Source organism: Equus quagga, chromosome 1, assembly GCF_021613505.1.
Source record: "Equus quagga isolate Etosha38 chromosome 1, UCLA_HA_Equagga_1.0, whole genome shotgun sequence".
Taxonomy (NCBI): Eukaryota; Metazoa; Chordata; class Mammalia; order Perissodactyla; family Equidae; genus Equus; species Equus quagga.
In genome coordinates this window covers 31,121,185-31,136,326 of record NC_060267.1, presented here as the reverse complement: position 1 = coordinate 31,136,326, position 15,142 = coordinate 31,121,185, and the positions used below count along the sequence as shown (strand labels likewise).

At 38.9% G+C, this 15,142-nt stretch overlaps 1 protein-coding gene across 1 annotated transcript in view; it reads right to left on the bottom strand.

The window, feature by feature from the left end:
* Window positions 1-15,142, bottom strand: part of OVCH1 (ovochymase 1) — an 81,722-nt gene that overhangs the window by 45,275 nt on the left and 21,305 nt on the right. Inside the window, 6 exon segments of the mRNA XM_046663607.1 lie at window positions 3,477-3,631; window positions 6,452-6,647; window positions 7,104-7,176; window positions 12,101-12,281; window positions 13,340-13,414; window positions 14,925-15,053. Of these exon segments, the coding sequence (XP_046519563.1) occupies window positions 3,477-3,631; window positions 6,452-6,647; window positions 7,104-7,176; window positions 12,101-12,281; window positions 13,340-13,414; window positions 14,925-15,053 (809 nt within the window).

The window sequence follows — 15,142 nt, the reverse complement described above, 5'->3', positions numbered from 1 at the left end:
GAAAGAAGGAAATCTTGCCATTTGTGACAACATAGATGGTTCTTGAGGTTATTATGCTAAGTACAAAGTCAGACTGAGAAAGACAAATACTGTATATCACTTATTCGTGGAATATAAATAAGCTAAACTCACAGAAACAGAGAGCAGAATGATGGTTACCAGGGTTGGGCGATGGGGAAAATGAAGAGATGCTGCTCAAAGGGCACAAACTTCCAGTTATGAGATTAACAGGTTCTGGGGATCTAATGTATAGCATGGTGACTATAGTTAACAATACTGCACTATATACTTGAAAGTTGCTTAGAGAGTAGATCTTAAATGTTCTCAGCACAAGAAAGAAATAGTAATTATGTGAGGTGATGGAGGTGTTTACTAATCCCCACTGTGGAAAGCATTTCACAATATATAAGTGTATCAAATCATCACATTGTTTATCTTAAACTTACACAATGTCATATGTCAATTATATCTCAAAACTGAAAAAACCCAAACCTTACAACATAGGATTTGCAATTTTTTTAAGGTAGCCTTTCTGATTTTTAATCAGGCCTTTTTTTTTTTTTTTTGCACAAATGTATTTAGGACCAAACTAAACCCTAAATTTAATTGTCTTCCTAAAAAATAAACTGAGCTGATGACATATTTGATATTGCTGTTTATTTTAAATGAGGAATTTCTCAGAAGAAATCCTCAATTTGGAGTAAGGAGATAGATTTCCTAGCCTGTAATATAGAACAATTAACACTTTCTCTGGGCTGAATTTCTTTCCACATAAAATAAGATTATATTTAAGACCCTCTTAGAGTTTGAAAATGGTCTGATGTATCAAATCAGGTTTTCCGAGTTTTTTAAAATCAATCATTCATTCAGCAACAACATAGCCAATATAGAATTTTCCAGGCAATTACAAACATTCCACAACAGTGAAAGAGCTTGTCTAATTTATCTTTTATTGCCTGTGTTTACCACAGAGCCTAGCATATGGTAAATATTCAATAAACAAATTGTACCTATTAATTACTTTGAAAATTATTCAGTGCCTACCATGAGCTAGGAACTCTGAGAAAGAGTATAGATGGTGATAATCTCTATAAAGGAAATATTCAGAGTGAAAAGTAGAGAATAAAGGTAGGTGTGAGTGTACTTACATGCACATGTATGTGTGTGTAGTTTCAATAACATTTGAGCTGATGGATGAAGGATGAGAAGGAGCTAGATTTTCAAAAACCTGGAGGAATAGCATTTTATGCAGAATTGACATGTGGGCAAAGGCCCCAAGTTAGGCAAGGATATGATGAAGTGAGAGGTCAGGAGGCACTCAGTGTGGCTGAAATATAGTAAGCAAGAGGAGAGAAGTATGAAGTAGATTGGAAAAGTCAGCAGAACGGGAAATATATCACTGTGAAGATAGAGTTCACATTGTAGGTCAAAGAACTTGAAATTTTAAAAAAATCTAAAGTCTAAAATTTGTTGTGAGCAAAGAATCACAGGATTCTACATTGCATATCTGAAACTCCCACATCTCTGCAGTCCAACATTCTGATTTTCACCTTCTCGGATGAGAAATTACATTAGCAGGTCCATTACCTCTGAGCATTCACAGGAAGGGAAAACTCAATTACCTGATAGAAATATGAGAGTCCATTTTATCTAAGCAAGTTTCATAAGTCACCTTTTAGTAATTCAGTGTTCTTTGTAGAAGAAAGCTAGCCACATTTATTACTCAGAATCTCAACTCCTATTTTGCTTCCCTTGTACTGACTATAAATTTGGTCATGCTGCAGCCAAAGGGACAGCTGGATGCAGCTGAAATAAGAATAGGTGACAACCAAGATCACGATATTTGGGTCACCTCTGACACGGACCTCATCCCCCTGTAGTTCTTCTTTGCTCTCTTGATACAAATTAAGGTCTTCCCTTAATGTTAGATGCTGTCAAATATGACAGAGACAGAGGTATTTGTGAGTTTCTTGATTCAAAGCGAGAAGAAAAACCATCCCTCAAAAGGGGAAGAATGAACACATCAGTTCAGAGTACTTTTCTACTGGTGTTTATAATAGAACATTTATGTCCTCTAGCAGACAATGTGAGTGCCATTCCCACCTTCCTCAGATCTTGCGGTCCACATCCTACCTCTGCACCTAAGGGCTTTCCTCCCTCTACCCCACCTGCCCAGGAGTTGGGCCAGAAGTGTGGGAGGTGCCCCGCCTGCAGCCCTGAAGCTATGACTCTGGAGAACTGGTGTATCAATATTCCAGCTCCCTCATCCCTCAGATGGGACAAATATGCTGCGTGTATTTTGCATCACTGCAGGATTAAGGGCAGTCCCTCCCTGTGGTAGCTGCCTTAACAGCACACTCTAGATTGGCTGCCTTCCCATCCCTATCCCACATCTTCACTGTGCTGCCAGTGACACCTGCACTTGCTTCACAGACCACTGCACTTGCATCCTTGTCTCAGGGTCTGCTTCTGGGGAATGCAAATCAAGATATGTAAAATAAAACAAATTTGAGCAGTGCCTGACGCCATGAAAGGGTTAAACTACAATAAATTTATACTCAGGGGACCTCTTTATTAAGAGGGGACCTCTTTCCTTCTCTCTTCATATTTTCACATGGAAAGACTTCTACCCAGATTAATGCCCAGTCTTCTCCACGTAGAGATGACATCCATTGGTTCATGTTCCTTAACTGAGTTGGGGTAAAAACTATCAAAAAGCTGCAAAGACTAGAAATTCATTCTTTCTTCCCTCTCTACTCTAGACCAGTACGAAATGATAAATCTGGAGAAGTTTGTCTGCTCTCAGACCCAAACTTTCCTCTACATGGGCTGCCTCAAATCCAGACTACATTAAAGGTGGGCTGCAGACTGTTAGAAACCCTTTTTGGTACTGCATTGTGCCTCTATAGGAACACTGAAATTAAACTATTGTTTTGTGATTTATTTTTCACTGCATATGAAAACCATTTTTTTTCAAAATTTTTCATCTTCTTCTTTGTGATAATTTTATTTTAAAAATTATTCCTGTGGAGGAAAATTAAGTGTGAGTACACAGGAGATAAACAGTTTAAAACAACAAAACTCAAGTCATAAGTAGGCTACACTAATTTAGAATCCTTACTTGCTCATTCCCCTTTACCCAAAGCCTTAAATATATCTGAACACATCTTCCCACCTGCAGGCCAATTTACTGGTGTTGCCATCTCCTACCTCCTCATGGGCTCCTCTATGCACCCAAGTTGCCCTGGCTGTATGGATGCTTCTGCCCCCTCTCCACCATCTCAGCAAGTTTGGATTAAGTAACTCACTGTTTCTGTTGTCCTACTGGCCTTCACGTAGGGGTAGGGTGGTGTGATGCTGAGAGGCACAGGCTACGGAGGTTGTCTGGCTTTGAGAGTGGTTTCCTCCTGTCTAAAGAGAATCTCCAGTAGATGACAACTTTCTCATCTTCCTCTGCAAAATCAGAATCCTCTCACCTGACAGAAATCTTTCCCTCCAGACGCTGCAAAGCCAGCACAGATCATCTTCTCTGTGATCCCTCCTGGGTGAGCAGAATAGTAAGTGCGTTTGCAGACCTGTCTCTCTAACACGGGCACTTGAATCTGCTGTAAGCGACTGGCTAGGCCTCCACCTAATTAAGAAACAGATTCAGAAAGAGAGCTTGATAACAAAGCAGGGACCAAGTGATGTTAAGGGAATGTATTTAAGTTCAGACTTGCTTTGCACCAATATAATTGCAATCCTTCGGTTTTGTCTAAGCTGATGTAGAATACTGAACCAAAAATTACAAGTGTCTTATGTAGGATATCTTCATTTCCAGATGTGGCATCTTTGTAAAGGAAGTCCATCGGCAGGAGAACAGGACCAGAAACACTTCTTTCCTAGCTTATTTCTGATTTAAATGTTAGTGTTTCAAATATTGCTACATAAGAATTCAGAAAGAGAAACTCAGCAAGATATGAATTGGTATTATACATGACATATTATTAGAAATATATATGGTTATACATTTAAACACATAAATATTTTATGTAAATATATAAGTATGTAATAACAATATGTTTATATGATTTCCTAATATAAACCAAAATCATATTCCTCTGTCCTCTATTATCACTGAGGCCTAAATCTCAACACTGATTTAAGATGACACTAATGATGAACATTGAAGAATTTCTCCTCCTACCTGACCCTCAGGCAGGCCTATGTTAACATGTATTTTGCATGACTTATTCTATCACTTTAGACTTATGACTAATTAAAAAAGATAAATTTAGTATTTTATAGCCCTGTATCTTTTTGAAAAAATTAATAAAAATTACTTTACACTTATATAGTACCTTAATATTTATAAAGTCCTTTACTCCAGCCTAATAAGACTTACAACAACACTGTGAGGTGGGCTCTCACACTGATCTCAGGCATGAAAAGTCAGAGCTCTGAAAATGTGATCTCCCAGCACCTATGGGACAGAACCAGGACTCAAGCCTGGGTCGGACTTTAAATCTTGTCCTCTTTTTAATGTATTAATCTAATACATAAATAATTTAATGTATTTAAAATCCTCTTGGGGCCGCCGTGGTGGCACAGTGGTTGAGTTCACACGTTCCGCTTTGGCGGCCCGGGCTTCGCCAGTTCGAATCCCAGGTGCGGACATAGCACTGCTTGGCAAGCCATGCTGTGGTAGGCGTCCCATATATAAAGTAGAGGAGGATGGGCATGGATGTTAGCTCAGGGCCAGTCTTCCTCAGCAAAAAGAGGAAGATTGGCAGCAGATGTTAGCTCAGGGCTAATCTTCCTCAAAATAAATAAATAAAATAAAATAAAATCCCCTTTTCAGGGACTATCCCCATCAGTGTTGCTTCCTATGTCTCAAAATCAAGAACTCCTCTTCTCTCCGAGATTGAAAGGATGAGTTCACCTTTTGTAAGACTGCAACCACCTCTCAGTTGTCTGGTGGTCATGGAGTTGGTGAAGGTTGAAGGTGTTAGAGAACAAGGGCCTTGAAGCCAATCCGTCAATAAATGTTTACTGAGTATTTATTCTAAGTAGACTTCTACCCTCAGGGAGAGAGTGGTAAATTAGGTGGAGATCTGCCTCCCAGAGGCCCCCACTCTAATGGGTGAGATGTAGGACATTATTATATAAAATTACGTCAAGTACGTGTACGTGCAATGAGATGATAAAACTGGGTAGTGCAGAAAGTGATGGAAGGACAGTCCGGCTGCAGCAAAGTGGTCTGAGAAGATTTGATCTGAGAATGGAATGAGGAGGGGGCAGCTGTGAGAGGACTAGAATAAGAACATTCCACGTGGAAGGAAATAAAGTACAGAGCCTGAGAAAGCAGAACAAGTTTGGTGTTCAAGAGGAAGAACAAAGACCATGATGCCTGAAGGTTAGCCAACAAGAGGACAACAGGAGGAAATGAGGTTGGAGAGTTATGTGGAGGCCAAATCGCATACAGCTTTCAAAGTCAGGCTAGGAGTCCAGACTTTATTGGGAATGTAACAAAAAGCCACTCAAGGATTATCAGAGAAGCCACGCTGATTTTAAATCCTAGCTGTGATATTTATTAGCCATGGGATCTTAGCAAAATACTTAAATTAGGGGGCCATAATCTCCTCATTCACAAAATAGGGGGATAAAATCTCCTCATATGGTGGTTGTAAAGATTTTAGGAATATGCAATTTGGCTGCAGGTAGCACAGTAAACCAGGAACATAAACACTGAACACAGTCAAAGATAAATTCCCCTCTCCCTCAAGCTCACAGATTCTAAATAAATGAGACATAAACAGAAGGAAAATATAAAAGAAAATTATTTACACAGTGAAAAAGAGCAAAAACCAAACATCAGCCCATTCAGATCTTTCAATGCTTTGCCATGGCTTTAAGAACTCTATCCTCTAGCCCAGGGCTCAGCAAAGCCCAGCCAGTGGGCCAATTCCATGCCAGCCCCACCGTCCCATCTTTGGACCTATTTAGTACAATCCATGAACTAATAATGGCTTGTACATTTTTAAATGGTTGAAAAGAAAATCCAAAGAAGAATAATATTTCATGGCACAAGAATATTTTATAAAATTTCAGTTTCATGAATGAAGTTCTTTTGGAACACAGCCACATTCATTCTGTTACATAATGTCTATGGCTGCTTTGCACTACAATGGCAGAGTTGAATAGTTGTGAGATAGACTATATGGCCTACAAGGCCTAAGAAACATTATCTGGCCCTTTATAGATCTAGCCTACCTATAATTAAGTCACCCTGATGGAAAAATATTAAATAGCCCCTTCTGTAATTTGATGAGCTATTACAGCTAAATAAAACATGGTTTCTATCTCTCAGAAGGAAGAAGGGCTAAAGCAGATAATGCTTGATATCATTTCCATGACATATTCTCCAAAATATCAACCAGCAGTATTGTTTGCACAAAAGTAAAGTGTTTACCTTCACTAATGCATCCCCATCCAGTCACAGCACAGATCTCAGAGGAAAGCAGAGGCTCCACACTGTGTGGGAGACATACTGGTCCCACCATGGAGTTGAACTCCAGGGGAGAGCTCAGTTGTATAAGGAAGATGTCAGAGTCATAGGTCAGTCTATCAAAGTCTTCATGGACCATGATGTCCTTTACACGTCTCACCTGTATCATTGCCAAGCAATCGAATTACAAGATAAAGCCAATGAGTCAAACTACTTCCTTGCATAATCGTCCAAAATAATCTTAAATCTCTACATTTCCACACCTCAGCCATGAAGATGACTGAGGTTTTATTTTAAATTTTAAATTTTAAAGGGCAATCTATGTTTATTATTTGCAGGAGGCCAAGGACCACTTTCTGAAGAGTGGAAGTCCTGGAGAAAACAGATTATGTGTACTTGGGTACATGGACCTGAATTTGTATTTCCTGAGCAAACTCACCTAATTCTCACATTAAAATGTGATCTCAAATGGTATCTTTAAATGTTGGTATTATATGATAAAGTGTAAGGGGGCACCAGGAGATTAATACATTATTATATATTTTAGCTAAAGGTATTCCCTGGGATGCGACAACACTCAGAGTACAGGCAGATGATCTTTAAAAACATTTCTCACTTGCTCAGTTGATTCTTTCAGGGTTCTGTCACGGTCCCCAGCAACAACGGTCCAGAAAAGTGGATTATTTTTTCTGGAGAAAGAACAAGCAAAAGTTGACATGAAAACACATTTTTGGGGGCTGGCCCCATGGTCTAGTGGTTAAGTTCAGTGTGCTTTGCTTTGGCAGCCCGGGTTCAGTTCCCAGGTGTGGATCTATACCACTCATCAGCAGCCATGCTGTGGTGGTGACCTACATACAAAATAGAGGAAGACTGGCACAGATGTTAGCTCAAGGCTAATCTTCCTCAAGCAAAAATAAGAGTGGCAACAGATGTTAGCTCAGGGAGAATGTTCCTCAGCAAAAAAACCAAACATATTTTTCACCATTTGGTCTAACCCTGTCTGGCTCTAACAAAATGCACTGTTCAGTTCAGCCAGGTGCCACCCTGGTGCCTTTGTGTAATCTCCTACCTGGGAAGGCACATCACACCACCTGATCTACCTAGGGAGAAGTTCTTAATTGTGTATCTTGCCCCCTTCTTTTGGTAAAATGTCTTTGGAGCCCTTATCAAATATCACCAAAGGCTGTTTTTAAGTTGAGAAGGAAAAAAAGAATAATTAGAGCTTATTTTAATTTCACAGTGATATAAGAACATGTGAAAACAAATTACTTTCATAATGAGGTAGCTTCTAGTCTATGCTTTACTGTTAAAAATAGCCAAACATTATATTACAGGAATATATCTCAAACTGTCATCTTTTATCAATCACCAGGATTGGTGAAACTGAGGTTAAAAAAAATTTATCAGTTCAAAGATAGGTAAAATTCACCTATAGTGTTAGAAATAAGGGCACTGATTCCTTTGAGGGGAATGATGGTTGGAAGAGGCCTGAGGGCAGCTGCTGAGTGTCAGCAATATTTTTTTCTTGATCTAGGTGGTTACATGACTGTTCATTTTGTGAAAATTCCTCTAACTGTATACTTAAGATTTGCACACTTTTGACGTACTTCAAAAAGACGTTTAAAAACTTGAATCAATATCCATTAATTTGCCATCAAGATCTCCAGCTGAAAAAATATCCAAGGAAAGAGGCCCTCAATTGCCACAAATATACTGCCACTTTAGCTTGGAGATTAATTTTTCATTTTTCAAAACTGTTTCTTCAAGAAAAGTAAAGTTATTGAAATGATTTTTCAACACACTTTATTCAAAGGAGAAGTTCCGTAATTACACATAGGCATCTTCTCTCTAATCATAACCATGCTCATTTCAATTCCTTGCATGATGAGTCTGGCTTATTCATGGGTTTCAGTATGCCTTTATTAGGAGAGCTAACTCAAGCAAAGTGATTGGCAAGTACCTTACAGATGGAATGATTCATAATGGTAGCCATTATCATTGTTATTATCTGCCATCAACTCTAATGGAAGGATTAAACTTTATTCTCAAAGTCACCCTCTAAATTATTACTAGGTAGTAAAGAAACATTTCTTAAAGCCCCTCGACTTCTTTCTATAGGGGATAGTGCCCATAACACAATCAAGTAATAAAAATCATGGTACACTTGATAATGTAGATCACGATTTCTAGTGAAGTTTTATATGCACCGTCCTCCAATATCCTTTATTTTAATTTGGTAGAGAACACTGTGAAAAAAATCACATGATAAAGCACCATCCACTGTGAGGCAATGAAGCCTGAGATTTTTCCAATAGTGGGATTGTTACTGGTGCCCTGGGTTCTTGTCATCACCCAGGATAGAAATCAAGAGAGATAACGAGCAGGAGTGAGGAGTTAGAAAGTTTACCAGCTTGTGCACAAGGGAGCCAGTTGTGAAAAGTAGAAGAAGGGAGAGAGAGAGGCAAGTGGCTCCCTGAACAACCACACTATCAGGCTGTGGCAGAGGATGCATCTTCCCTCATGGCATGTAGAGGTGGAGTTGTGTTTGTGCCTGCACTGTCTGGCAGCATGTCACTACATGTGTCACATGTATCATTAGCATGCTAGCTCTCCACCCCTGGGTGTGATTTTTACTATGGTAATAAGGCAAAAGATCCTTTCAGCCAACTCCTGGGTGCCAGGGCACATGCATAAGCCGAGGAAAGTCCCAAGGCTGCAGAATGTGGATCTTGGTGGTCGCTATCTGATCAGACAATTAAAGCATTCTTAATATTGATTACCTCCAGAGAGGAGGAACAGATCAGTGAAATAGAGAGAGTAGTTTAGATTTTACTTGATAACTTTCTTTAAATGCCTTTTTCCACAATCATTACTATTAGGGAAAAATCTTTAAAGAAATCAAGAAGAGTCACTGATGAAATTATATACAAATTCTTCTTGTGGTTAACTTCAAGGGCTCATAAACATTTACAGCTGTGTTTAATTCATCTCAATTGACTCATCAAGTTGAATATTCCACCTTGTGAAGAAAAGTTTTGGTATGGTCTATATTTCGCTGCAAGGCATCATGGCCCATCACATAAATTCAAGAATAGACTATACTATTTGACAAGAGAGTCTGCCAAAGCTTCTTCTGCAACTCTGGCATCAATATTAATATTTTTATTTTCCAATACATTAATTTTCACTAATTAGTCAGCTACTATTGAGGCTTATTTTCCATGGTACTTAAAAATGCACATTGATAGAATTCTTATAAAATGGACTTCTCCAAGAGAGGGTGGCTAGAATGAACAATGTCATACTGGATTGAGTTGGAAATATCCACACGAACTCATGTGTAGCTTAAAATACATACAAATAGATAAATATGCTTATATAAATGGGTTAGTATGCACACCTATATTTTCTAGCTGTCAGCTAAGACAGCCTAGAAGCAAGAACACCCTAGTAGCAACTAGTATACCCAGCACCCAGACCTTGATTTTTCATACCATTTTCCAATAAAATGAACCAGGGCTCACTGGAGAAGTGGCTGATTCTAAGACTGAGGAGGGAATGTATAAGACGAACCTGGAGCATCTTGCAATGTCACAAAAGGATGGGAGCATGTCAAAAAGACAAGAAGCCAGGGGCTGACCCAGTGGCACAGCGGTTAAGTTTGCACATTCTGCTTCGGCAGCTCAGGGTTTGCTGATTCAGATCCCGGGTGCGGACCTACACGCTGCCTGTCAAGCCATGCTGTGGCAGGCATCCCACATATAAAGTAGAGGAAGATGGGCATGGATGGTAGCTCAGGGCCAGTTTTCCTTAGCAAAAAGAGGAGGATTGGTAGCAGATGTTAGCTTAGAGCTAATCTTCTTTAAAAAAAATTAAAAAAAAAAGACAAGAAGCCACACTGAAAGTGCTCACAATGGTCAAAGCTGGAACAAGTTGAGCAAGAGAATAAATACATAGTATGTAGAAAATAAATATCCCTGAGTCCATATTGATACAAAGAAATGATTTAATAAAAGGAGAAGAGACAAGCCTCCCATACAGAAGAATTTCAAATAATTTATGTAAATAATCCTTGCTTAAGGAGGTGGAACTTAACGCCCAAACCCTTGAGTGTGGGCTACCCTTAGTGACTTGCTTCCAAAGAGTAAGTATGGAAAGGGGGAAAATACGACTTTACAGTGGAGATACCTGGCAAACTCTACCTCCGCCAGCGATCAAGGTTAACATCATCAGTGGTAGGTCATGTTGATAGCATGTACCCTTGATATGATGTGATAAGAATGGCACATAACCTCTGTGGTCTTCCTCCCCCAAATCCATAATCCTAGTAAAACCATGAGGGAAAAAATCAGACAAACTCAAATGGAGGGACATTCTACAAAATAGCAGATGAATACTCCTAAAAACTGTCAAGGTCATCAAAAACAAGGAGAGTCTATGAAACTTACAGCCAAGAGGAGCCCAAGGAGACAAGACAACTAAACATAATGTGGTATCCTGAACGGCAGAGGGAACAGCCACTACAACGACCTTGAAACAGAAACAAGCAGAGTGTGTTTGAGGAACGGGACTGGACCACCGTGAACAAGCAGGGGAGAGGTCAAGACGGGATCAGAGAGACAGGGAATGGCTCTTGACCTTGGCTGTGTTGGAATCATCTGGGGAGTACTTAAAAATATGGTGTCCAGAATCTACATACAAATGATTGACTTAGTCTGGACTGAAAATAAATTAAAGTTACACACACCCACATGGCTTAATCTGTATAACATGTTATGAGAATAAAAACAAGTCAGAGAAGAATACAAACTACAAATCTTTTACATTAATATCAAAACCAAGAAAAACCAAACTGTTTTTAAGGATTCATAGATGATAAAGCAAAAAAAAAAAAGAGCAAGGAAATTATGAATATCAAATTTAACATAGTGTTTACCCTGTGGAGGGGCACTAAGGAGTCTTGAAAGGTAGGCTTAAAGATCCCTCCTACACTAGGTAAGGGGGACATCAGTGTACATTTACTAACTATTCTTTAGACTACATATATATTACGTACATCCTTTCATATCATGGCATAGCTCACAATTTTAAAACATTGAAAAAGTTAACCAAAATTTTAGTTCACTAGTAGTCCAGGGCTCTACATTGTTGTGACCATATTTTAAAAGCAACAAAACTAAACCTCCCCAGGGGAAGGTGTACTGCGTGGTGAAGCATCTGGAATTACTGACAAACAATAGAATGATGAGCATTTAGCTTATAGATTAAGTTCAAGTGCAAGGGGTCTTCAAATATAGAAAGGACTGTTATGTGAAAGAAGAAGTAGACATAGTTCTTGTTTTCTGGAACTACAGTAAATTTATACCAATAAGTTTAGTCTTGGGCTCAACATAACAATCAGAGATGCCCACAAAAGGGATGAGCAATTTCAAGATCTGATTAGGTTTTTCCTCATTAACATCATTTAGAGGCTAGATGGTTAGGCAAAAGAAACACTGAAAGGAAGATTCTTGCTTTAGAATTAGTCTGGATGGTTTTAGTAGTTAGACGATGTATTTATGTCCTAGGTATGGTCTATAAATACATCAGTAAACTAACATCACTTTCACTCACAGTTGCACACAGTGGGCTGCAGTCAGAATCCAAACTGGGTTGATGACGGCACCTCCACACTGGTGAGTGCCTAGAAACCTCAAACCCACCTGCCACGGCCAACAGTGGGGGCAGGCTTCTTCCCCTCCTGCAATTCTTCTGGAAAGCCACTGGGGGCTGAACGGAGGGATGCCACAGACACCTACGGCAAAGAAGATGAAACTAATGACCCATCCAACTGAAATAATTAAGAACACATTCCTCCTCCAATGCCTTGCCATAGCCAACAGTGGTACTTCCCAAACACCAGATGAGCTTTATCAAGATGTGGATTACTAAGACCCACCTCCAAGGAACCTGATTTGACAAGTTTGCCTAGATGACTCTGCTAATCAATCAGGTTTTTAGGTACTGGCCTACAGAATGATATATATTCATTCATTTAACAAATATTTATTTAGTGCTTGGTACTGCCAGGCACTGTTCTAGGCATTGGTGGTATATCAAGTGAATAGAACAGACAAAAATCCTGACCCTCATGGAACTTATATTCCAGTAGGAAAATTTTGTCTGTTAGCAAGGCATACAAGTTCTTCATTATAAGTCTTCATTTTCTCTGTCTTTCTCACTGTATGAAACCATTTACAAATCCTCAATCGTACCAAATTCACAGCATCTTAATGCTCTTCTCTTGTCTGGAATACTGCTGGGACTCAGCCCAACTGTATCTTCTCCATGAAGCCTTCTCTGACTTCCCTGTAAGAGGTAGACGTTTTCTCCTCTTATAGCTCCCTGTACAACTTTCTACTACAGCCCATCAACTGGACCTTTTTCAATACATGCAGACAGAGCGACAAAAGATCATAATTATTTAAACAGATACTTTAAATTATAAGGAAGTTAAAAGTTCCCAGTTGAAAAACAAAACAAAAACCTTTGCCTCTTTGCACCCAATGCATAATCATAATAAATACAGAGTCTAGGAAGATATTATAAATATTAAGTTTGCACAGGGGTAGATGGGGACAAAGGATTGCTCTCTGTGCCCCTTTCTTCTTATCATAAAGCTTATTTCTTCTTCCCTCTATTTATGAGTCTATTTGCAAACCCAAAGAAGATCCTGGAGGTTTCATGGACCTGAATATAACACTCATTCTTCTTCACTGTGGAGTCAATGTAAGATAAGGCTTTTGAAAGGATATATCTAATTAAAGAAGAAAGGAGATTGCACAGATATTACTCACATGGCCATCAACTCACCATATGGAATAGGTTTTGCAGGAGAAACAGGATTGGTTTTGGGAGGTGATGTCGATCCAATTTTGTTTAAAGAGTCTGTAGGGGAAAAATTTCTTTAATTGAAAATATTTAGAGTAGTCTACACTGGCTGATCCTGCTTGCTTCCCCTGGTCAATCACCAAACCACTCTAACGTAGATCTCACTAATACTACCCATCAAATGCTAAATGCCAGATCCCACAGATGTGATTTGTGATTTCTCTCTTAACATCCCTGTTGCTTCTGACCCTTTTAAGCTTCTCTTCCCTCCTTGGCTCTGTGAAGTTACTCTCTTGATTTTCTTGATATATCTATGGCCATCTCTTCTCAACCTCAGTCTTTTTTTCAGGATCCTATTCTTCAGCCTGAAAGATATTCTACAAGGTACAGGGTTCATAACCCTACTTTTATTCATTTACATATATATGACTTCCAAATTTTTCTCTTCAGTCTAAATCTCTTTCCTGAATTCTAGATCTAGGACTGCTAGATATCTGTTTCTGGAACTCCCACAAGCTCGTAAAAATCCACACGTCTCAAATGGAACCAATTGATTTTATGTGTCTACACGGTCTTACATTTCTTTGTATCATTTAGTGACTCCACCATCCATCTAGCGACCCAAGCTAGAATTTTGAAAATCACGCTGGAATTTTTCTCCTTCATATACTCCTCCTCACAGCATATATAATCAAGCAATATATCTAGAATAAATTCTTATAATGACTTCCTCTCTACCCTCCTTGCATGGAAGTTCACCCCTAATCTCCACCTTCCACATTACTACCAAGGTTTGAATTCTGGCTCCAGAATTCTTTGCCAGTTATGCATCTTTGGGAAAGTTAGGTAACCTCTCTAAGCCTCTGTTTCCCCATCGGTGAAAAGGGCAACAGTGTACAAACCTCTTAGGTCTGTAATGAGGACTAAAGGTGATAATACTTGTGAAATGCTTAGTCTATACCTGGTACAGAGCAAGGAATCAGTAAATGTTAGCTAGCTATCCTATCAATCTGGTACTTAAAATTTGATGTCCTACATCCATCATGATCCAACTCTTTGCCTTCTTTATTATTGCCTCCAAAACTTGAACAATGTTGAATTATTTGTAGTTTTCTGTACATCACCCATTCTCTTTCACATTAGAGTCTTTGCATACGATATTCCTTTTGTCTAAGTAAAGGCTACTTTATCTTCTAGAATGCCTAGAAACCTATTAATCCTTCAAAACCCTCAAACATCCCAAAACAGAGCCAGTCAATCTCATTTCTGAATTACAGCCTCTAATCTAAATTACCTATTTTTCATAGAAGGTGCTTGGAATCTGTTTTGATCATCTAGTGGATGTAGTTTCTTGGCATCACCTTAAGTGCTAGTTAAAGAACATATTCCTGGGCCTCATGCCAGATCTATAGAATCTAAATCTTTGGGCGTATGCCCAGGAATCTGCATTTCTATTTTGCCACCTAGGCAATTCAAGCACCCTAAATTTAGGTAAACATGCTAAATTATCTTCCCTATAACCATTTTCATAAGCAAAAATCACTACTGCACAAGTGTTCATACTCACCTGAGGGCAGACAGGTGAATCTAGCCTTGAAGCCTCGGAAGTTATTTTCACCATCACTTTTAAAATGAATGACCATCATGTCACCAGGACTGAATACTGGAGTAGGGCTCAAGGTTCCACAAAGTTTAGCTGTAAAAGTTTTAGGGAAGTTTGAATTATAATTATATTAAAAATCAGAAAACACAGGTAAAACATCATCTAATTAATTCTTTTCAGCC